The sequence below is a fragment of the Bradysia coprophila genome, unplaced genomic scaffold, assembly GCF_014529535.1.
Source record: "Bradysia coprophila strain Holo2 unplaced genomic scaffold, BU_Bcop_v1 contig_350, whole genome shotgun sequence".
NCBI lineage: Eukaryota > Metazoa > Arthropoda > Insecta > Diptera > Sciaridae > Bradysia > Bradysia coprophila.
The window spans coordinates 2,520,379-2,543,903 of record NW_023503608.1 but is presented as its reverse complement, the minus strand read 5'-3'; the positions used below and the strand labels follow the sequence as shown (position 1 = coordinate 2,543,903).

Here is a 23,525-nt window from a genome sequence, read left to right as displayed (position 1 = left end):
ATTTTGAAAAAAACTACTACTGCGTCCAATGACCTATAGACTGTTATGATCAGAGCGAGAAAACCGAAGACTAGCTATTATAACTTGCCTTGGGGTACTTGTCAAAGTATTTGCTTCTCTTTCAACGTGGTACGTTGAGAGCGAGAGGACAGAAGACCAGTTTATTTTAACTTGCCTTGGGGTACTTGTCAAAATATCTTCTTCTCTTTCATCATAACACTCTATAATTGAAACATCATTTTCGAGTAAATTGGTTCCGATTATGACAAATATGACAAATTCCGCTATTTTGTGACACTCACCAACTGACTGACACAATGAATCATTACGTAGACTATGTAGTCATAACAATATCTTCGTTTTATTTTTATTCGAAAATACCAATCCCGTTATGACGGGGAAGTGTCTTGAAGAGGAACTTTGATTTAAACTTTGAAAAGAACTTGAGGGAGCTGTCAAACGTGTACACAAAAGAATTTCTACTTCATTTGAAACTTCCCGCAAGTTCGAACAAAAGAAAAGACTAGATGGTCTGGGATGCTTAATTGACAGCTAACAGCTGTAATCGGTTCGCTTTTCACTATTTTCGTTCACTTTAACTTTTTAATTAACGAAAGTGAACGAAAATAATGAAAAGCGAACCGATTACAGCTGTCAGCTGTCAATTCAGCCCCCCAGACCATCTAGTCTTTTTTTCAACTTAAGGTCTATTAGCCTTGGACGATATGACATTGGGTGTCACTGCTTATATAATGAAATAGCGATGGACGCTACCTCTCCAACAGTATAGGGCCTTGAAAAAACTTTGACATTCGACCAAACATGTTTGGCCGTATTTACACCTAGTCACCTGGTTTCATACGATCAATATGTACTTATATACCTGGTTTCATTGAAAAAATATTGGCTCAGTGAAAATATAAAAATTCGACATGACTTGTAGTTGCGTTAATGAGCAGTCAAAAATTTTAATTTTACTATTGACACTTGAGGTACAATCTGGCAACATCATTTGCAAAGATCACGATATGATAAAAATATATAAAAAATGACATGACAATCTGTTATCTTTGCTAATGCAGTGCATCTCAAGTGCCAATATATACAATTCTACGAATAACACAATTAACTAGCATGGTATGAATAATATTCACATTGTATCAATGACATTGTCATTGCATTGTATATGCCTCTCCAAACGATTTTATTAGTATTTTTGATCACAACAAAACGCAAAATTTATTTTCAAAATAAGATCATAGAAGTGACACGCTAGTACATTCTCAAAGGCGAAACTGACAGCTTCTATGTTTAAAATTTTCTTTGGCAACACCGGCAACACTGTTCCACTTTGTCCTTCACTTTCATTTTCTGCGATGTTTTCATAAAATTTATTTGTGCGTTGAAATTTTTCCGTTGAAGTTATCGAAGTGATTCGTTTGTTTATTGATAGTCGTTTTTTTGTTATTGTCTGGAAATCTGATATTCCTTTATTGAGACAACACCAAGTACGTGTGGAACGAATAGTTATTGCCGTTTAATTGGCGAACATTAAATTAATCGGATTTCATCACAAAGTCAAATTCATTTTCTAGGTTAGGTTTCCTTTGTCGCTTGGCTAAAATCGAAAATTCCAATACACGACATGTCTTCAGCCGCGCAAGACGATTTAAACAGCCTAACAAACGATCAATTACGATCTCGTTTGCTTGCTGTCGGCCTAGGAAGTATGCCTGTCACAAACTCGACTCGTAATGTTCTGTTGAACAGGCTTCGGAAGACAATTGAAGGTCAAAAGACTGCATCCCGCAGAGAAACGATGCATGTAACAAAGCTTCCAACTGAAGACGAAAAATCGGCATCAAAAACAGCCAAAAAACCTGCCAACCGACGCAATACGATCAATGCTACTCCGATGGCTGTCGAGGATATCGTACCGATAGCTAGACCCAAACAAAACATGAGACGATCAGGACGCATAACGCCTACTTTCGGCGAGAACGGCAATGCTGCATCATCAATTGCCGTTGCGCCATCTGAGATCGATATCGTTGAATTGGATGAAGATCCTGTTCTAGAAGCGTACGTCCCGCCAAGACGCGCAACGCGATCACCATCGCTGGGAAAAAGTCAAACTGTTGTTACGTCATACAAGACCGAGGTAGCAAAACCAATGTTGATCGTTGAAAGTACTGAGGAGGAGGAAGAAGAAGAAGGATATGATGACGAAGAGAATGGAGCTGCAACCACTGTGCAAAACAACATTTATCCAACGTTGCCGACCAATGGATTCAAGAATATCTCGCCGCCGAAAACGTCATCTTATCAATCCGCACTCAGACGCACTACAACGCACACCACCAGTTACGAGCCAACATCGTACCAGCCATCTTTCGAACAAAATTACCGAGACGTACCATTCAAGGCTCCACTGTCGAAACCAATCGTTCCCACTTACACGACATCATCAAGTTCTGGCTTGAACCGACGTTACACAGCCAGTGCATTCTCTTCGACGCAAAGATTCGACGACGACAGTGCCACAGAGCACTCCGACATTGATGCACCATACCTAAGTGACTTCACAAAGCGTCTGTCCCAATTGCGACCGGAGCCGTTGCACCGAAAAATAATTGCTGATGTCAAACATCATCATCAAGCTGACGATTCACTGTGGCAATCGTTTTCGAATTTGGTCATCGCATTCGGACGGAAATTCGGTGTTTTCATTTTGGCTGGAAGTTTATTGATGATTGTTGTCTTTATTTACGTATTTTTTATCATGGCATAATGGACGGCGACGTTATACGTTATAATTCTCATTTAAATGACTATTCGATGAAAAGTGTTTTATATTTTCAAGTGGGGTGGTTGATTCACTAGTTTTTTGTTTAACGGGACATTTTGTTACATTAACTGCTTTTAGTTCATTGTACCATTTTCTGAATATGTAAAAACATTGGCTTGTCAAGTTGTCCATAAATAAAATCTTGTAATTTAACTGAAATTTGCATTTTTGATATTTTAATCAAGTCAGCTGAGTTAAGACTGCGATCTAGACATAGGCTGAAAATCCACTCACTACGATACAAGAGGTAGATCTGCTGTGACCTCAAAAAATTACAGAAATTTAAACATGAAGGGGAGTTAGATTCTTCAACTTCATGATCGATTCGGATTGGTTCAATTGGTTTGAAAGTCAATTAAGTCAATCATTAGGAATTCATGAAGTATCGATGAAACGGTAAAGTACGTGTGACCTTAGATTAATCATACCTAGACAGGAATTACGTACGGTGAAAAGTGGCCCCTACATCAGTTTGTATAATACAGGGATTCCACGCACTCACTTTTCTCACTTTTTTCAACTATTTTCAAAATCTGAAAAAGTGAGGAACTATTTGCTTGATTTCTCACTTTTTTCAACTATTTTCAGACCCTTTACTCACTTTTTTTTAAATCAATTAAAGTAGAGTAGAAAACATGTTAGAATTGTAGAATTTCGCCTGCGGCGCTAGAATATTTTTATTTTAAAAGTTTCTAGGGTAGTATATAGTCCGTTGCAAAAACATTTTACAAGAGTATTCTTTCACTTTAGTATTGTCTAAGATGAACTTACGTATCTCCGCTAAGTATTTGCACCATTGGATGAATATTTTATGCATCAATGCACCTTTTACCTATGGTTTCAACCTTTCTGTTTTAAGTGTCATTTACTCCAATGTGAAAAATAAAGCTTTAAATGGGTCGACCGGCGAAACAGCGGCTTAAATGTAGTTCGACCTGAAAGTTCAAATCTGTACAGGTAATAGGACCTAGATAAAAGAACCTGGTTTGTGTGGTTTCACTCAAACCTGTCAGGTCAAGTTTCAGGTAGCCTCAAACATTCACACAAACTTTCCAGGTAATCTGCTAGGTCAAGTGAAGTTAGATAAAACTTGAAAAACATCAAGAAAAAGTGGCGATATGATGTTACGAGTTCGGGCACAAAAACAAGACTCAAAGAATCGAAAACTGTATAAGTGCATCTCTTTTTAATTTTATTAGAAGGATTGCACAAATAAATTCGTCGAAGTTATAAGTTAGGCGCCTATAAGTTTTAAGTCAGGCTCTTATAAGTTATAGGTAAATTTACAAAACATCTAAAACTTTGATCAACCTCGACATTTTTGATATTTTTTTAAGTTTTTAAAAATTTAGTTGCAATTTATGAGGGGAACATTTTTTTAAATTCCCATACATTTCGCGTCGACAAACTCCAGATTTTTGTGTTACATAATTTATGAGCATGGCTTATAACTTAAAAGCGCTTAATGTATAACTTGCACTAAGTCATTTGCGCAATCCTTCCATTCATCGTAACAAACCTTAGGCTCCAGTATATTGACATGAAACTGAAGGCTGTAGTTTTGTTTATAGCCAGCATCCGGAAGTCTTTATAATAGTGTTAACATCATTTTGAAGATAGATTAAAAAAATAGAATTGACATAAAAATTACCGGAAGAGAACTTCATCCAAGAGGTATAATTCTGAAAACGAAAATTCCGTCGACCTAGCCTTTCCCTAGCCTCAGAAATTTTAACATCCTACGTTTTTAAGACAGTAACAAAAATGCAAAAGGCGTTCAACGTTAAGCCTCTTTCGACAAACGAATTTGTGGTATTTGAGTAACGAACTTTTATGCTTCACATTTTTGTAAATGCTGATTTGTCAGCATAGTAGCAGTCATAAGAGCCGACCTTTTTCTTAAAGTCGGCTAAAGCCTCGGCTTAAGGTGTAGATGACGGTTGTTGAGCTTTAGTGTCTTCAGCAATCCATTAGATATCAACTAGAGGAATCATTTTTTGAAGGTTTTAGCGATCGGGTGCATACAAAGTTAAAAGTTATAGGTCGGGGGTGCATACAAAGTTAAAAGTTATAGGTCGGCTAAGGCCATTTTTTAGGGAAAATACGAAAAAATGGCCTTAGCCGACCAAAAACCTTTAATTTTGTATGCAGCCGATCGCTAAAACCTTCAAAAAATGATTCCTCTAGTTGATATCTAATGGATTGCTGAAGATACTACAGCTCAACAACGTCATCAACACCCCAAGCCGAGGCTTTAGCCGACTTTAAGAAAAAGGTCGGCTTTCATGACTGCATAGGAGTTGGACGTATCCTCCTGCCTCCTCTTCCACACTTGATAAAAGTCTTTGAAAATTCATTGGAGGCAGACTTTCCTTTATTTGAAAATATTTTGCTAAGTCGTTAAAAACTATTTGGTTTGGTGAAATTAAAGTTATCTGCAATTCAATCACCTATGGCTTCATCCCGGAAAAACTGACTCGTAAAATAATCTTTGACTTCTCGTAAAATTGGGTTAAAAAGTTCCTAAAAACTCACTTTTCCACCAACTTTTTCACCAGAAAATCAACTATTTCCAGCAACTATTTTCGTTATTTTTACTCACTTTTCCACTTTTTTACTTCAAATTTTGCGTGGAATCCCTGTAATAGTCATATTTCGTACAACTTTACACCAACATATGTAGGCGTATAATTCGTCTAAGCGTTTGAGCGATTAGAAATCTTCACTAAGCAAAAACTTCCCGAGTAAAAATGAAAGTCTCAAAGGTTCGAAAAGAGACGTCTCACGGTCTCAAATCCTTTGTATTGTGAGACGTGAGACGTCTCTTTTCGAACCTTTCAGACTTTCATTTTTACTCGGGTTAAAAAAAAAATCATCTCGCAATACGGAGTACGAAGGAAGAGTCAGATTTCCGAATGTTCGAGCTTACATTTGATCCATTTACTAATTTTTCAAAATTGAACTGACCTCTTGTCAACATTTTTATTCATGGAAGTGCAAATCGAAAGTTTTGCAAACAAGCATTGTGAAGGTTTGCACGAAATCTGCACAGATGTGGCAAACGCTTGAAAAGGGGAAATTTGCTGCAGAGACGGTACATCAATTCCGAATGGGAATTTACAAAATTACCGCTAATTGACTGTCTTAGTCTGCGTTCTCGTATTTAGAACAATTCCTAAGATTATCTATCTATAGCAACTAATTTCTCAGTTTTAGGTGAAGTTGCAACATGAAAACAATTGGACAATTTGTCATAGGAAAGTAATACAGTCGGAGACTCTGAAATAAGTGACGCATCTTATTTCAACTGTTTCTCAGATGATCTACTCGAACCAACAATTATGTTTTTTTCCATCTTTAAACGGTTTGACACCACTACCACGCACGTGTGTCTAACTATTTCGCTCGTAAAAACGAGGAAGGTAAATAATGAAGAGTTGACCTAGTGGAAAAGTGATCTTGAGTTGTCCTTGTAAATTTCTATGAAGAAAAAAATGATCGGTTAACTCAAAGTATATAAACACTGAAGGTAGCGCAGTCCCTCAGGGAATAGCAAGAAATACGCATCCCGACATTAAGGTGAATTTCGTATGACGCCAATACATATATTTACAGCATGTTGTACGCATGTGTATTGATATACAATAAATTCACCTCAAAGTAGGGATTCGCATGTTTTTGCGGATATGCGCTACCTTCAGTGTTTATATACTTTGGGTTAACTCACCATAATGTCATTGCAAAATTACCATTAAGGCTGCTAATGGTATTATTGGTATCAAAAAACTACTCTATTTGACGTGTAAAATCCTCTATTACCCTGCTAGGTGCTTTGCGTTTACACTTTTGTTTCTATGAGTGATCAGCGGAAACAAAATGAGTCACTTATTTAAAAGTCGTCGACTGTAGCACTTTCGCTGACGATAACAGTTAAATGGTAAAATTGGAGTATCCACCACCAATTTAGCATACCAAAGCACCTAGCAGGGTAATAGAAACAAATAAAGTAGTACTTTAATCGAAGTATGCGAATATTTGCATACCTTTTTTTCATAATGTCATTGAAAAATTACCATTAAGGCTGCTAATGGTATTATTGGTATCAAAAAACTACTCTATTTGACGTGTAAAATCCTCTATTACCCTGCTAGGTGCTTTGAGCATACATATACGCTGAGTGTGTAAATTGTAGACTTGCCCAGGGCACTGAAACATGAGAGTGCGCGGTTTTTTTTGACGTAATTTGTCCCCTTTAAGCTATGAAACTTTGACAGAAAATGTATGAACTAGTTGAACTACCGGAACTACCTCTCAATATTTCACTGCTGCCGAAAAAAGTGACAGAAAGTCCATACATTTTCTGTAAAAATTTCATCTCACGGCTGACTGTATACTTAGCTGTAAGGCCAGATTAAGGCGCCTTGCATGTGCAACGATAGTAAACGCCACAACCTGGTCTTAAGTTTAATATTAGGGCGCACGAAATTTCTCAAATGAAAATTGCTCATAGTGCCAAAAATATCAAAGGATTCCTCTTTACACGCTGAACTATTCTTAATTCATTCAAACGGTCACCTGATTTTGGACGAGGTAAAAATTCATTTTACATGAATGATACTATACAGTGTTTAAAGAGAGCGAAAACCAGTTAAATTTTATTGGGCTCGGGGTCAGCTGTCAAATATTCATCAATGAAAAAAGAAATTGAGAGTTGAGCCCAGTTTAAATTTGTATGTGATTTCTCTCATTTTGACGTGTGACCCCGAGACCAGTTTAAACAAAGTGGTCAAAAATCGCTCTCCTTAAACACTGTATGAGTAGGTCTGAGCAAAGATTCAGATTAATTTGATTGAGTGACGATGTCGATGACTAGCGATAAGAGAAAACGATTTTTCTTTATATTTGAATTTCATATTGATACGTTTATTGTTTTGTAATTAACTATCGCTTTGTTTTTAACAGGTTCTGCAAGGGTAGACAGATATATAAATAAAATATATTTTACAATAGATAAAAATCAAAATATATAAATTAAAACTACGTACTGACACAAAAAATGGCAATATATGATGCAATTATTATAAATTATAATTTAGAATATTTATTTATATATTTCATTTCAGGGAATGTTTTCGTCATTTCTTTAAATTTTTATAATTAATTGCGATTACAATAGAATACATTTTGCTGGCAGGAAGACATTTTAATCATTTTTGAAATAATAAAAAAATTCTAACCGAATTATAAATGACACGTTAATAAAACTGGCCTTACTAAAACAGAAAGCAATCAGTTTTTAATAAAGGACTAAACTTAAATAAAAAGTAAAAATGATAAAAATTGCACTGGCAGCTATCTGAGAGAGCTAATTATTTCGAGTTGTTGTCATTATAAATTTGTTTTAAAATTAATATTACACCGTTAATATGGTTAATTTGTCCAAGGCATAGTTTTGGTAAATTAATTTGGGAAAATTTGCCAAAGTTTACCAAAAGTTACCGAAATTTTCCAAATTAATTTAACAAAAATAAGCCTTGAATTTGTCTAAACTATTTAAATTATACTGAAATCTCTGTCTAGAATATCTATGATACATTTTTGTGTGTAGATTGGTTATTATATTATTGAAGGAGACACCAGGATTTTTGAGAACATTATTTAAAGTGATCAACCCAAGGTGACAGTGTATCGAACGAAAAGAGAACTTTAGAATGTAGTTCGGAAAAGCTCCGTTTCAAAATTCCAAAAAAGTCGCTGAATTCAAAAAATCAAAACAGTGAAGAAAATAACGATAACGTAAGTCTCTTCGCGAGTTTAATTTCCCATTTTATTCTAATCAACGTGTTAGCTAATCGCTGCGTGTTGTTGATCATAAATTTGTCGCTATCGAGCAATCGTAGTCTCAAAGGTTTTCAGTTCTCGAAGACTAACGACAGCTCGTACCTCGTTGAGTAACAATGGCTCAAAGTCCACCGCGTGTTATTTAGGCATGCAGACCATAGAAAAATCACCACTGCTTAAAATGAACTTAATCAATCATTCATTTACAAATAAGCTATCGCGAGAGACTAGGACTAACTTTAATTTAATCAGTCTTAGCTGAGACGAATCATTTTTGGGATGATCACTTTGAATGATAGTTCCAGTTTTTGTTATTCGTTTCGCAAAAGTTCGATATTTTCTAAACATTTTTCAATACAATTTTAGTTTTATGATTCATAAGTGAGATCTTCAGTTAGACTATTTCAGTTCCATTATTGCTACGATATTTTGTAAAGTTTTACAGCTGAAATGAGTTAAACAGGACAGCTGAATAAAATGTAAAAAAGGAAAATTCCGAACTTGGTTCATCTAATTTGCTAGCACTATTTCGTTTGATTACTTATGTATAGGAGCAGAATTAAATGATATCAGATTAAAAGGCGGATGACGGATGACAGTAGGAGTAGATAATTCAGTCTCTTTAGAATAAAATAAATTCTAAAGTCAAAACAATTTGGATCTTATCGGACAAAGTAAATGGATGGTAACACATACTCATCAAATGGAGCAAAAAAGAAGTGGAAAAATCTCAAAGTTGCAGATTGAAGATCGAGCATCTTAAAGAGAGACAGTTATCTACTTCGGGTTCTAGCCACTCACACAACAATCCGTCATCCGACTGTAAGAACAGAGACTCAGATCTTTCCTGTAGACTATCCGACTGAAACTATTGCACATATCATTCGGGTACGCGAGTATTACAATTACCATGATACAGTCGCACTTTACCTTCGCAATGGAAAAATGCATCGAAAATCTCACTGTACCCATGAGTTTTCCACCACGTGCACAGCTGCCGATTCCAAATACAGTCCAAGCGATAAATTAAACTGGGAAATTCATAGCCCAGCAATGTGTAGTAATCCTGATCACCCAAATGGCCCTTAAACCAATACTTTTTCGCGATACGATTCACATTTTCGGCCTTTAAATTTTCTTGGAACAATTTCGAATTTCGAATTTTATCAAAATTGAGCATCACAACGCCGGAATTCAGGCCGGGGTAGCCGTGCTTCTTCTTACGCCGTTTCGATTTCGATTTTGAATTCGGGTAGTATGGATTACCAAAATTCGTGTTCGGATTGAATCTGCGATATTTGTACAGTATGTGTCGATAGACAGGCGTTAGTTCCGGTGCCAGTCCGAACAGATTTTCCGTTGAGAATCTGAAAAAATGGAGAAAAAAGGGAAAATTATGCATCGAAAGAAAAAGTTTGGTGATAGGAGTCGTGGACAGCACAAAACTCACCTTTCAAATTCGTCAAATAACCGCTTTACATCACTACGAAAAACCACATCACAGTCAATTAAAATTGCTTTGCTCATATTGGGATCGACAATCCGATGCAAGCCAAGTGATAGATAAAATAAGGCATCACTGTAGTATGAACCTTAAATGTAAAGAAATGGAAACAATCAAAAGGCTGCATAACGACAAATAGACGTAGTGATTAGGGTGGGTCATTCTTAAGACGACACTGAACACATAGTCTTTTCGTATGGTCTATACTCTGGTGTGATAAAATCGTCAAACCTGTAAGACCACTGCTTCGTGCTGTACTATCAAAATTACGACTAACAAAACTCACCAGGATTTGAGTTGAAATGAGGCATCATTGCCTTCGAAATATCACTAATTTTAGCAGCATTATCTGCCATATTGTACAGCGTGTAAAAGACCACCCTTTTGTATTCGTTTATTTCCTTCTTCAGCACATCCTCGACAGACAATTCACTTCGTTCATCCGTGACTATGTGAAGATGCAACGGTATGCTCGCGTACTTCAGTAAGCTCTTCAAGAACAGCTCGAATTTCGTTTTCAATACGAACGTCTCATGCGTATATATCACAAATATGTTGTATTCGGTCGCATTTTTCGGTACATATTTAACTCGCCGTATATCTGAATTTGTCGTTTCATTATGATTGGATGCACTGTTGTGTCCGTAGTCCGACTGGAATAAGCTAAACAATTTCTTTCTCGTCAAAATGTCATTGTTGGCGTAGAATATCAGAAGAAAACCGCTGGCAACAATCAATACCAACAGGATCTTGTTCATCGTCATTGAAAGGATGTAAGTTTTTATCGTCCGCGGAAAAGCAATCGTGAGTTTGGGATTTACTTCTATTGGAATGTGACAGTATTGGCGATTGCTGCAAAATGATTCAGTCTAAACACAAACACGGCAATTCCATATTTCAAATGCAAATTCCAGTCGTTTTATTATACCTCTGCGGTTCGTTTAGTTGTTGTTTTACTCGGATTATATTTCTTGCGCTCCGCTGCCACTCGAGAAAATTAGGCCATCGTTTCAAATATATTCGACACTGTACGGACTAACATTAATTACATTAACTACTTAAAGGTTTCATCGATTTATTGTTCATTGTTTCCGGTCTGTATTTTGTTTGTTTAATATCTAAATTGAGTGAAAAAAGTCCACTGTTTATTGTTTGTGTATGATCACAGAGACAACCATTTTTAAATAGCGCTTTGACGTTTCCACAGCAGAGCTGAAATAAGGGAAATATTTGCATGTTTCGAACAAAAGCCCATCAAACCAAGGTTCTTTGAGAAAATCCTTTGCCCTCAAATTTGCTGAAAATCCCTAAATTTTAAGAAAATTCTTAAAAAGATTAAAAGTACTTAAAAAGTCCTTGAAAATAAGAGAAAGTCTTGAGAAAATTGTTCGAGAATTTAGAATTTAGAATTGTTCGTTTAGAAAATCCCTTTGCACTCAAAATACACTATTAACTTCTCCTCGGTTGAAACAGTGATTTACGTACCTGTGGTGGACGTGGTGGTTTAGGCAATTTCGCGAGGTCTAGCCCGAATCTGAGCCCGAACGAGGCCTAAATTACGAGAAAATTTCCGAAATTTATGCTCAAGAAATAAAATAGTCTTTTCTAAGCACCAGTGAAATGTGAAGTTATAAGTTAACACATCGTGTGCTTAAATAGCTGCATCTCATATCCCCGCTGCGACTTAGACTGAAGAACCATTAATGATTTGAAGGAAACCTGTTCAACACATGAGTGAGGCCAAGCAAGTTTTGAGGCTTAGACGCACCAGGCAAAGGAGATGTCACGCCGATGACGCAATAACCAATTCATCTATAGAATGAATGAAGAACAGCGAAGTAATAACTGACAAATGAGCGATCCAACAATAACTTGTGCGGCTACATTAATGCCATTCGTCATATTCCTTGGTATTGAGAAGGAAAGGCAATGGGTTCACCTCCCTCATTGTCGACAGCTTGGTTCTTCAACAGTTTAGTGGGCCTGCGAAGTTCGTAGGCCCAAATGGGGCAGGTGCATTTTTCAAGTTAGATAAATCAGATTAGAATCGGAACATATCAAGATTTTCTTACCACACTCGAAGTGCAATGCGAAAAATAAAGTCAACCGTGGACACAAGTGAAAAATCATTAATGAAGGAACGATGTATGAGACAGGACGATTATGGCAGGAACTAAAAAGGTACAGAGCGTAACAGTATCAGAAAAGGTAAAGACAAGTTGAAAAGGTAATTGATAAAAGATGATAAAGTACAGTGAACCACATCTCAAATGTCTCACTGTCAAATTTTTCTGAGAATTTTATTGTGTCATTGCAAATTCACAATGACATTCTCTGAAAAAAATGACAGTGAGACATTTGAGATTTTATTTATTATTTTTCAAATGTTTATTGGAAAGTATTTCGCAGTATTTTAACAATGTTTTGTTATAAATTGAAAATTTCGTCCATCTTTATGCCATCGGGAATACTTCCCATAATGCATGTTGTGACGCATTTTGACAAACAAGGGAAACATTCTAAATTGTCAATCGTCCATGCGAAACTTAACGAAATCCGAAACAAAAAACAATTAGTCAGTCATGTCACGTTAGCCCTAGAGTACCTAGAGACACCGTTTCGTCCTGCTGATCTCAAAACTCACTAGTTCACTTCAAATTACATAAAGTAGCTAGTCCGACCAAATAGATCGTGCGACGGTGGTTGAGTTAGTTACCACAGTAAGTACTCTGTGGTATATAAGAAAATAGTAGACCAGAGTGGTGTGCCCTACACTGATATCATTCAGAACACACAAAAGGGTCGAAAGGTGGGAGTTGGACACGGAGAGTGAAGATGTTTTAATGTGTGCTTTGAATGTAATCAAGGAGAACGAAAAGGTGGTATATTAAGATCTGACTCACATTCAAACCAAAGTCCTCACGTCCAATGTTCTCATGGGATCGCTCACAGCATATTTTGGTTACTCAAGTCAAGTCAATTCAAGTGTGCTTAAATAGCTGCATCGAGTTAAAGGATAGATTGGCCGAAAACACACGATGAATTCTGTGTTGATGGGATCGACAATTACACTGTGTTTTTCATTGTTTAACCTGTGGTTAATACCGGATTACAATCGAAAATGTAGAATAATTGATGATCCCATCAGCGCATCGGGCACCTATTGTTCTCTCACTCATAAAAAACGTTTATGAATAAAATAACAGTAGGAGGATTCATTCATTCTTGTCCGAGGTTTGATACGCTTACCCTACAACGAAATTGTCGATTGCGGTAACGCAGAATTGATTGTATTATATCCAGCTTTGCCGGCCAGTGTGATGTGCACATGCATTTTCAAGTTTTTCACTTTCATTAACATTATCCGTGTCGTCGTGTCGTGCCCATCGAAACTGAGCTTGAATTCAAAATTTGATGCGCAGTTGTGCTTACTGGGGACTGTGTTCAGTACACCCGACAGCTGTGATCTAGTCCTGACAGTCTATAATGACATTTTAACAAACTCACACACTCAAATACACCGACACTCGTTACGATACGGGTTTGTTATTCTCCTTTTTAATTCAGAATTATTCAGAGATGTCCTCGAAGGGAATAAAAAACACACTGAAGGAGGCTCGGGAAGCTATCAAAATAAAAGATTTTCCGTCAGCTATCCAAAAATGCACGGTACGTTTTTGCCATAGTGTACGTGTTCAAGTGTTAATGTTCCACTTCATTCGCTTCAGAAAATATTGGAAACGGACGAGAATCACTATATGGCTCTCATTTTATTGGGAGCAGCTTATCAAGATAGTGACAAACAGCAGGCAGCCAAATATCTGAAGCTTGCATTGAAATCAGCTGATGATCCGACTATTGCCATTCAGGGTTTAGCAAACTGTGCGGAAAACTCTGAACTGCCAGACATCTATGATAAATTACTGAATCTGACCCCGTAAGTGTATTAGGATGCACATTCTGGACTTGAAGTAATTTCATTCGAACTTTCGTTTCAGTGAAAAGTACCGAGATCTACATCAGAAACTGGTGAATGTATCGGAAAAACTGCAGTCCGTCGATCCTTGTCTAGTTGTCTTTAAAAAGGAAATTGATTCTGAACTCTCCGATCGGAGTTCGTCTGCTTACGAATGTCTATCACAAATCGCATTGCGTGTATCAGAATTCGATAGCCAATGGAATGACATGATACTTGAAGCGTTGGAAAGATCTGTCAATGGTGAGATAGGTGCAACGCATAAGGAGAAGTGTAAAGTACTGCTCCGGCTACTGCACAAACTGAAATTTAACGATCAAGTTGTGCAACGCTCATGTCAAATCACTGAGATCTACCCAGATGATCCTACTGCCTACGAATGGATTTGCAAAATGTACGTGGACAAAATCGACGACGATTCGTTCGATATTCAGGTACCATTCCCATACTATTATGGTCCAACATTTTGTTTTAAACTCATTCGAACCCGAATAGGCTCATCTCAAATTGCCGATCCTCGAATACATTACACACTTAATGAGCATTGGTCGAACAGCTATACCGTTGCTTGCGAACGCAGTTTATTTGATCAAGGAAAAGAATGAGTTTATTGAAAGCAGGAACATTCTCAATGAAGGTAAGTTTGGCATGATTGCATGTTTGCAATTAGTGTTGAATCAAACATTTCAGTTAATGGCCTGCGACCTGATTGGTTCAGCTGCCAGAAATATTTGGCGCTGGTCAATATTAAACTTCGTGCTAATTCATTGGCTGAGCTGTTTGCACGTCAGAGCAAGTCGTCGCTGTTGTTGATTCGTAGTTTACTGCGACAGAATGTTAAAGAGAAAACGGACGAGGCGGTTGAGCTGTGCAAGATACTAATTCCGAGTGCAACGCCAAGTAATATGACTGAGTTTTTGGAACTGCATGCAACGTAAGTTTGTCTATCAAATTATCAATTATACGGTCTGACCGGCCGTCTGTATCTCATTTAGTGGTCAATACAGTAGTTAATGGGCCGAAGGTTATTTCTTGAAAGTTCTCTCAATCTTCCTTTCCACGTAACCGAGTTGTTTTTCCCCATTTCAGTGGATTGCTGCTTAGCAGGAAGTCAGACGCATCAATGAAAATTATCGAGCAACTGCGACAAACAGAATCGCTTCAGTGCGACATTTTACTGGCAACGAAATACCAACTCGATGGCGACTTGAACAGAGCCATCGAACACCTAAACAATTCAAACGATAACAACCAATGCGAACATCACCTCATGCTCGGGCAGTACCTTTTCACTAGCAAAAAACTGGAATTAGCGTTGACACATTTCCTGAGAGCCACAAGAATCGAGCCGTATAATAGCGACTGCTTTTTCTGGTTAGGAAAAGTGTACCTAACAAGCAACGACCAAGTTCGAGCTCAAAAATGCTTCGAAAAGTGTGTGTACTTGTATCCACAGCATCAGCAAGGCGTAACATTGCTAAGCGCCATGTATCGACAAACAATGGACTGGGATGGAAATAAAACGCTATTGCAGTCGGCCGCTAATGCTATAACCGGCCAGCAATGTAAATGGGCTCGTATTCAGCTTGGATTCCATTACTTGGCGCTAAAAAACTTCAACGACGCGATTCAAGCATTCCGAATGGCATTACGGGAAGATTCCGACGATCTGTCGTGTTGGGAAGGATTAGCCGATGCGTACTTTCAACGTGGTTCATACAATTCGGCACTGAAAGTCTATCAGAAAATATCGGAAATCGATCCGTTGAGCTTGTATCCGAAATTGCAGGTGGCGAACATCAAAACAATTCTGAAATTTCACAAAGAGGCGATCGATTGTTACGATGATTTGTTGAAGGAGCAACCGGAATTCGTTCCCGGTTTAGGTGGTATGGCAGAAGCACACTTGGGATTGTGCTACTACTATTTACCTCAGCGATTACTGGGACGATGTAAACATCATGCTGAAGAGGCAGTAAAATATTTGATAATGTAAACAGTCACAACAGATCACAGCCGTGCAAATATTCATGAAGTCATTCATTGTTTTCAGGGCGTTAAAGCTACAAAGTAATTTTGCTTGTTTGTGGCGGATGCTGGCCAGTGCTCTTCAAGTCATTGCTTGCTTACCGAACTCTAAAGCATTTTTAACGGTTCCCGGATTCTTGGTCAATGTTAAAGATGAAGAAGTTTTGCTGGACGGTGACAAGCTGTTTGAGTTGTCGGCTAGGTAAATTTGCAGACTCGTTTTCTCAGGGTCAACATTTTTGAGTGGATTTATATTGCAGAGTCTATTATCGTGCCATCAAAATTCGTTCTTCTGATGATTTGCTGTGGTATGAACTGGGCCTCAGCTACTATCTCCGTGCCATCAAGTACGGCAACGCAACAAATCGAAAAGAAATTCTGGAACTCGCTGCAGAATCGGCAAAGCACACCATCAAACTATGTGCAACACGATGGAAAAGCTGGAATTTACTGGGTGTCATCTGCACCACCAAGGGTAAGCGGGAAATTTCAATCTCAAAATTTCAGTATTTCTGTTGACAGTCGATGTATTCCTTTTCCCTAGAAATAAATAATCTTCCACTCGCTCAGCACTGCTTCGTCAAAGCGCTGAACATTGACAAAAAGTGTGCCTGCAGCTGGACGAATCTTGGTGTCTTATATCTAATTCAGGGACAAATCAAGCTGGCAAACAAAGCGTTTGGTCGATCTCAGCAAGCAGATACTGGATTCATAAATGCTTGGACCGGCCAAGCGTACATTGCCGAACGAATCGGCGAAGAAGACGAAGCTATGGATTTGTTCAAGCATTCAACAAGTTTGGGCTATTCATCTGAGTCTGCTGTCGGCTTTACGCACTGGGTGTGCTCAGTGCTGCACAGTAAAGACTTGATGGCCGATCAAAAGTTTCGCTACACCATCGAGAAGTTGAATGCTATTCCGATAGCATTGGATTCGATAATTTGGTTTTGTGATGCTGAAGATGATAAGGCAACGCCGGAATCGTTGTGCTTCTTGGGATATCTATATTATCGTCAACGTTTATGGAGCAAGGCAATCGAATCGTACAAGCGAGCAAGTGAAAAGGCTAATGGTGTGATGAGGTGAGCCAATGATGAAGTCTATGGCACGTACAGTACGGTAATTTTTCGTATTTCCTAACTTTCACCAGAGACAACATCATGAGCAATTTGGGCTATGCCTTCCTTAAAAACAATGAACCGGTAAAAGCGTACGAAGCTTTCCATGCTGTTGCCACTGCAACTCTTAAATCTACTGTTGGTCTGGCTTTGGCTCATTTTAAAGGTCTGTTGGAAATGCAGACGAATTTGAGTATTTCCAATTTCTACTCTGATTTCCTTTCTACCACACAGCCGAACAATACGAGGAATCGTATGCCGTTTACGAAAGTGCGTTGAATTGGTTGGCATCAAGCGATCAGGAGAAAGCTTACATTTTAATTGCCATGGCTGCGATGGTATATAAATTTCAAGGAGAAGCCGATGCAAAGACGTTGCTATTCCAATGGTAGTGGTTTCGACATACCGAAGCCTCGAGCTCCCTTCATACTTTCTTCTTATATTGCAGCATCAGTCTTAGTGATCCACCGATTGAAGGCTTATTTTCTGGTTGCGCTTTGGGCATATTGCACAACGACAGCCAGATGGCGAAACTAGTTCTTGATGAACTGAAACCGCATGAATCCAATTCAGCCGTGGTGCACCACATTGCCTTTCTAAAGTCTCAATTCTATTTGAAAATGGTATTTGATGAAATGATTTTTGATTCACCTTTGGGATTGACTAAAGGAACAAATTTTGTATTCATTAGAGAGAGACGAAGAAGGCACTAACATACCTACTATCTACTGTGCATATCCATCCGGAAAATATGATGCTGAGAAACGTTCTAGCCAACTTTCTACTTTCGAACTACAAGAAATCACAAAAGTATTTGATTGCCGCCAGTCGAATAGCACAGAGTACAATATGTCTTCAATTGACATCACGTCAAAGGTTCGAAATGGTTTCTCTTTTGTGTCTAAGTTTTTTATTTTTACATCGAAATTGTCTGTTTCAGCGATAACTCATCGATGCGTGCAGCAAAATCCATGGCGATTGCAAGCGAAGCACTGGAAGGCGTAAATAAACATTTGAAAAATAAGCTTGCACAGAAAGCAGTTCACTTAAATCCGTCTTGCCGGGAGGCTTGGGGTGCTCTCATTTCATCAGCGGAATGAAAATGTACTTTTGAACAAAGTCGATTTTTTTGAATAAAAAGTGTCTCGGCTACTCGTGTCGTAGTCGTTCAATTGAATGGAGTTTTTGTTCCTTGTCTCAATTGCAATAACATTAAATATTAAAGTGGAGGAACACACATCACATGGTTTTCTATTATACCGTGATTATCGATAACAACTTCATAAATGACGACAAGGTTTGACTGATTCTGACTAGATGATTTGAAGCCAATCTCTTGAAAATGCTTAGATCAAATGAAGTAATAGATTCAAAGTATGCTTTCCGTCTGAGAAATTCTTAAATCCTTCACACTATTTGGGGGCTCTGTGGACACAGACTTTGAGGTAAAAAAAACTCACCAAAATTAGAAAAGTCAAGATTTGCTGTATATTGAAGTAACAATTTTACCAAATCTAATATCGCCAAGTACTTCAAACACAGTTTGAGGAAATGAAACCGCATCATAGAGCAGTACATCGCACCGTAAGTTTTAATAGATCATTTTGCTGTAGTTCAATAGAGCGCCATTCATTGCATTCATTCAAAAAAATTACCCGCATGCGCCCGAATTCTTTGATTTTCACTTTCAATGACATAGACGTACAATGACACAGATGACGTTCATTGTCCTATATCCTGAATCGAAGAATTCGCAAGTCGCAAGGACTGTGTTTGTCTGGACAAAAGTGGAACTATCATTTATCGAGACAAATGGGATGCAGTGTCAAAGGGATAATAAGCGAATTAACAGAACGAAAAGTGAACAAATGTACAATTGAGCTGTGCGGAAATGCATCGAACGTTTACTATTCCGGTCAATTGATCAGTGGCACGGTACAATTAATTTTGAATGAGAAAAAGAAAGTTCGCGACATTCTTGTAAAAGTTCTCGGTGTTGCCTATGTACGTTGGATCGAACCAAGAGGTCGAAATGATAACGTGAATAAAGGCAAGGAAATTATTTTCGATAAGAAAATTGAGTTGATTCATGACAGCGATGGTATGGTAACGTATTCGAAATGCCTGATACAGTCAAATGAGCATTCTTTTGTTATTTCATTAGATACAGTTCAGCTGATGCCCGGTTTGTACTATTACCCATTTGAATGCAAATTGCCACACTGTATTCCATCATCACTTGAATTGAAATACGGATACATTCGGTACAAAGTTCAGACTGTTCTCGACAATTTGTTGTGGTCTAGCGAAGAGTTCGAAAAGTTCTTTACCGTCATTGGAGTATCCGAACTGACGCCGCATATGCTCGTTGGTGTTCATTCATTTGTTAAAATGTCGTTGATATAACTCATTGCCCTCTCAATACAGGAACCGGTCACTATCCACAATCAGAAAACATTTAATCTCTACTGCTACCTAAGCTGCATTCCATCAGATCCATTGGCAACGGTCGCAAAGATTCCGTCTTGTGGCTATTTACCACGACAGACCATTGACTTGCATCTACATGTAAACAACAGGAGTACTCAACCAGTTATTGAATTTACCGTACAGTTAATTCAAGTGAGTGAAGACAATCTATTTGTTGACTCTATAGAGCATCATTCCTTGTTCTCCATTCCAAATTTAGAAAATACAATACCATACTCACACAAACAGTTCTCGAAAGAAAATTGACAAAATCGTTTTGAAACAAGAATATCGAGAAGGATGCAAACCGGGTGAAGTACAAGAGATGGATGTGAATATTGTGGTTCCAACCGTTCCGCCGAGTCAGAATACGTATTGCAACATCATAAAAATCGATTATTTTATTCGAGTACGAAGGAAAAGTATTGAATTTCTCAGAATTTTCTGTGAATTTTTTTTTAACAGATTATAGTATCGGTACCATGGTTCCACTCGGATTCAGAACTGTATTTACCCATAAATATCGGTTCAGGTCCGATACAAGACGATCCAACCGTGCCAGCTTGGATAAATCCGTTGGCAAATGACTTTTGAAAACTCTACTGTGGAAGACTTCAACATTGACAATAATTAGTATTTAATGTGTGTGTATTTAATTCCAACGCACTTCAAGCAAAAGTGCTTCGAGTGACAGCTGCTAAATATGAACTATTTTGTATGGAAAATGGTTCCAAAGTTTTTTACAGTGCCAAAATTTGTTTGATACACTGTCCAATTTCAGTACTTTATACATCAGTCAATTCACTCATGCTTGAGTGCGTTGGTAATTCTGATCAATATTTTTTCAATAAATTTTTCGTCTGATTATGTTTTGGTGAAATTGTTGAGCTGTTTAATATGTGGGCCCAAAAAGACCTCTGGAAATCTTTGAAGGCCGATCACCAATTTTCTTAAGTTTTCTTCCCCATACAAAATTTTTCATGTCATAAAATTTCAAACACCATTTTGAAACCTTTTTGGTACAAACGTTCAGTGAGTAAACAAATTATGATCGAAGTTAAGATTTATCCTATAGTCAGACGCGTCAGACGTCATACCTTTCCAATCACAATGTATTTCATGTGAGAAAAATTACTTTGTTGACTTGAAAATTGTCGCGAAATATTTTTTAAGCTAGTCCGGCCCTGATTGTAGGCACCACGGAGAGCTGACCTAATTATATGATATCGTACACAGATTTCAACAGAAATTGTGTGTCCTAATCACAGCCACGACAGAATAAATGCACAGACAGAGGGGAGTTATTTTTAATATTTTAAATGAATGCGAAAGGAAGCGGTCCGGAAAAAACTACATCTCCCCAAGAAATGCCAGAAATCTTATAAACGAAGTGATTTAACACTTACACAAAATCGATGAAACAAAATCTTCGAGTTTTTTTTAAATACATTTTCAATCAAGATGAAAAGTAAAACTATGGAAGGCCAAAAGCAGCTATGAAACAAGCTGTGTATGAATTCCATTCATGGATGAAGCTTTGACTTTTTTAACCTCATCAACACACAGTACGTTGCCCTCATATAATTCTTCGGAATGTGTGAGAAATTTCCTTTACTCACTTATGTCGTGCCACAGTAGTTAGAACTTAGTTGGTTGTAGGAGATAATGTTAAGGTCTCTTCATTTAACAGGTTGGCCTAGTTTGCATAAAATAAAGTTGAAGACACAGGGGCAGAAAATTTTCCAATAAAAAAATCAAATTTCTTGTCTTTCCACATTTTTTTAATAATTTCTGTTACTTGTCCTCCTTACATTCTTACATATTAAGTGACATCGAATATAAGACTTAACTATAGACATTATGATCTTCAGCTTAAATTAACAGTTTTTGTTTCTTACATGTTTTAGGTCAAATTAACATTTATTAAGATGCCAGGTTACACTTTCTCCACTCGTTAGATATTTTTCATCATGCCAATAACGCATGGCTTATACCATCATCGAAACACATTACAATTTCATGTGACATCGAATCACTGATGTATACAATTTACAATGTTTGAATTTATTCACAAAATAACTTGTCCTAAAACTAATTTCAAGATTCCGGTAGCTGGATGATCGGTTGAATGGGAACATCCCAATAAGCTTCGCAATGGTCAATTAATAAATCCTCAACGTCGGCATATTGTTCGGTCTCGGCATCGTCACCCGTTGCCAATGATTTCTGAACAAGGACACACGATTCCATGTCAGACGTTCCAATGATTCGGCACAATTTACTGGAACTGTCCACTTTGATGATGTAAATGCCGTTCTCGTAACAGTATGCCTCGAGCAAGACTTCGTGCATATGGGTAGCACTGTCGCCGATCTCCGGTTCTGCCATGATACAGAACAGAGAGTCTTCGGGTGCCTTGGCCAGTGTTTTTACGGAGTCAAGTAGCCCCAGTACCAATCGGTTCTCGTTCATTGCTAGCTTTAGTGCACTAGTTACTGTGCTGCTGATTTCGTTCTCACATAATAGTTTTGCTGCGGTTTGAGGTTTTTGTGCTATTACAACCATTTTGTCGAAATTGTCTTTTTCACTGCAAACACTCCAATAATTTATTTTCTTTGAATTGTCCAAATTGTTTTCATAAAACGAACTCTTGACTGTTTCACTTTTTGTATTTGATTTTCCTATTTTTGCTGATTTTTTCAACAAATCACTTGACTTATATGCCCGTTATCAATGGGCTTTTGGTGTAAGCTTTGCTGTTTGCTTGCTAACGGATCACATATATTGCGCAACGATTTTATAAATTACTCGAATCACTCACATCAACAACAGTCGCTATAGAAACTGCGGATTCTTTTTATATTAATTTATTGCTACGCTGTAAACGTCTGTTCAGCTTATTTCTCCAATACGAATTAAATGTCGCGTGTCTGGCGGTGCTGCTTTTATAGAGTTCCGCGAGCCGAACACATATCAGCTGGCTTGTGGGGGCAACGACGAAAAAAGCGAGAAACGTAATATGGGAATTTTCAACAGATAATCGAAATCATGTTTGTGCATGCGTTTCTGTTCATGATTATGATACCTATACTGGTCGGATTCAAACAACAATTCCACGAAAAGCCAAAGCATTATCGTGCTTTCAGTTTCGATGTGTGTGACCTACAGCTGGAATTCACTGACCTTTAGTATTTATTGAATGAGATCGTAAGGCAATTGCGAGTATTATTGCTTTTTTTTAATTCTCCAGCGTAATGTTTGTTTTTGTGGTTTATCGACACGCTTTCCGCGAATTTAATTAATCGAAACCACCATTTCCATACTGTATGTATCCATTATCATCATAAATTAGAGAATGTTTTGTATTGCGAGGCGTTTCTTGGATTGATAAGAATGCACTTTTAATAGTGGGTTTTACGCTCATTCAATTTCATGGAACGACTGGGAAAACTTCGTTGAGGCCGTTGAGTGTACGAAGCAGAATTACAGTTGATCAAGTCTTATGAACTTGATTAATTGCCAAAAAACTTTTTAGAACATAGCTTCCATGATGTCCAAAAGAGTTACATTATCTCCCCAAAGTTTACAGCGTTACCCTTACAATCCTTACAGGCATGTAGTGTCGGCATTTAGGTCCCTTCTTTGAATGTATTTTTGCTTTGGTCTGGTTTGCTTTACTTACCAGGCCTACCTAATCCGTTGTTACTTTTAATGCAAATGACTTTAGCAAGACATTTTGAC

The 23,525-nt window shown here is 37.7% G+C and overlaps 5 protein-coding genes across 8 annotated transcripts; 3 read left to right on the top strand and 2 right to left on the bottom strand.

Annotated features, from left to right (window-relative positions):
- The first annotated feature begins 1,358 nt into the window (after window positions 1-1,358).
- On the top strand, window positions 1,359-3,007 carry LOC119080147 (otefin). The gene is made up of 2 exons (XM_037188366.1): window positions 1,359-1,508; window positions 1,596-3,007. Exon 2 carries the CDS (start codon window positions 1,646-1,648, stop codon window positions 2,789-2,791), a length of 1,146 nt encoding a protein of 381 aa, XP_037044261.1. The 5' UTR covers window positions 1,359-1,508; window positions 1,596-1,645; the 3' UTR covers window positions 2,792-3,007.
- A 6,429-nt stretch (window positions 3,008-9,436) lies between these two features.
- Window positions 9,437-11,392, bottom strand: LOC119080146 (xyloside xylosyltransferase 1). Of its 3 annotated transcripts, none has more exons than XM_037188364.1 (4): window positions 11,122-11,392; window positions 10,480-11,062; window positions 10,140-10,281; window positions 9,437-10,056 (listed from the first exon to the last, which is right to left on the bottom strand). In XM_037188364.1, the coding sequence occupies exons 2-4, from the start codon at window positions 10,955-10,957 to the stop codon at window positions 9,570-9,572; spliced, it is 1,107 nt and encodes a 368-aa protein (XP_037044259.1). In that variant the 5' UTR covers window positions 10,958-11,062; window positions 11,122-11,392; the 3' UTR covers window positions 9,437-9,569. The 3 variants fall into 3 exon arrangements, with proteins under 3 accessions (XP_037044259.1, XP_037044258.1, XP_037044260.1); XM_037188363.1 differs by having other exon boundaries at window positions 10,480-11,045; XM_037188365.1 differs by having other exon boundaries at window positions 10,480-11,030.
- A 2,295-nt stretch (window positions 11,393-13,687) lies between these two features.
- Window positions 13,688-18,488, top strand: LOC119080145 (tetratricopeptide repeat protein 37). The gene is made up of 14 exons (XM_037188362.1): window positions 13,688-13,862; window positions 13,922-14,130; window positions 14,192-14,603; window positions 14,665-14,806; window positions 14,860-15,103; window positions 15,259-16,161; window positions 16,223-16,399; window positions 16,458-16,672; window positions 16,742-17,279; window positions 17,348-17,481; window positions 17,550-17,703; window positions 17,764-17,938; window positions 18,007-18,191; window positions 18,256-18,488. The coding sequence occupies exons 1-14, from the start codon at window positions 13,773-13,775 to the stop codon at window positions 18,413-18,415; spliced, it is 3,738 nt and encodes a 1,245-aa protein (XP_037044257.1). The 5' UTR covers window positions 13,688-13,772; the 3' UTR covers window positions 18,416-18,488.
- Window positions 18,489-18,867: 379 nt separating this feature from the next.
- On the top strand, window positions 18,868-20,733 carry LOC119080144 (arrestin domain-containing protein 17-like). 2 transcript variants are annotated; one of them, XM_037188361.1, is made up of 5 exons: window positions 18,868-19,416; window positions 19,480-19,682; window positions 19,743-19,937; window positions 20,005-20,193; window positions 20,250-20,733. In XM_037188361.1, the coding sequence occupies exons 1-5, from the start codon at window positions 19,128-19,130 to the stop codon at window positions 20,376-20,378; spliced, it is 1,005 nt and encodes a 334-aa protein (XP_037044256.1). In that variant the 5' UTR covers window positions 18,868-19,127; the 3' UTR covers window positions 20,379-20,733. The 2 variants fall into 2 exon arrangements, with proteins under 2 accessions (XP_037044256.1, XP_037044255.1); XM_037188360.1 differs by having other exon boundaries at window positions 18,868-19,682.
- An 827-nt stretch (window positions 20,734-21,560) lies between these two features.
- Window positions 21,561-22,711, bottom strand: LOC119080143. Its single transcript, XM_037188359.1, has one exon. The coding sequence runs from the start codon at window positions 22,347-22,349 to the stop codon at window positions 21,882-21,884; it is 468 nt and encodes a 155-aa protein (XP_037044254.1). The 5' UTR covers window positions 22,350-22,711; the 3' UTR covers window positions 21,561-21,881.
- Window positions 22,712-23,525: the final 814 nt, after the last annotated feature.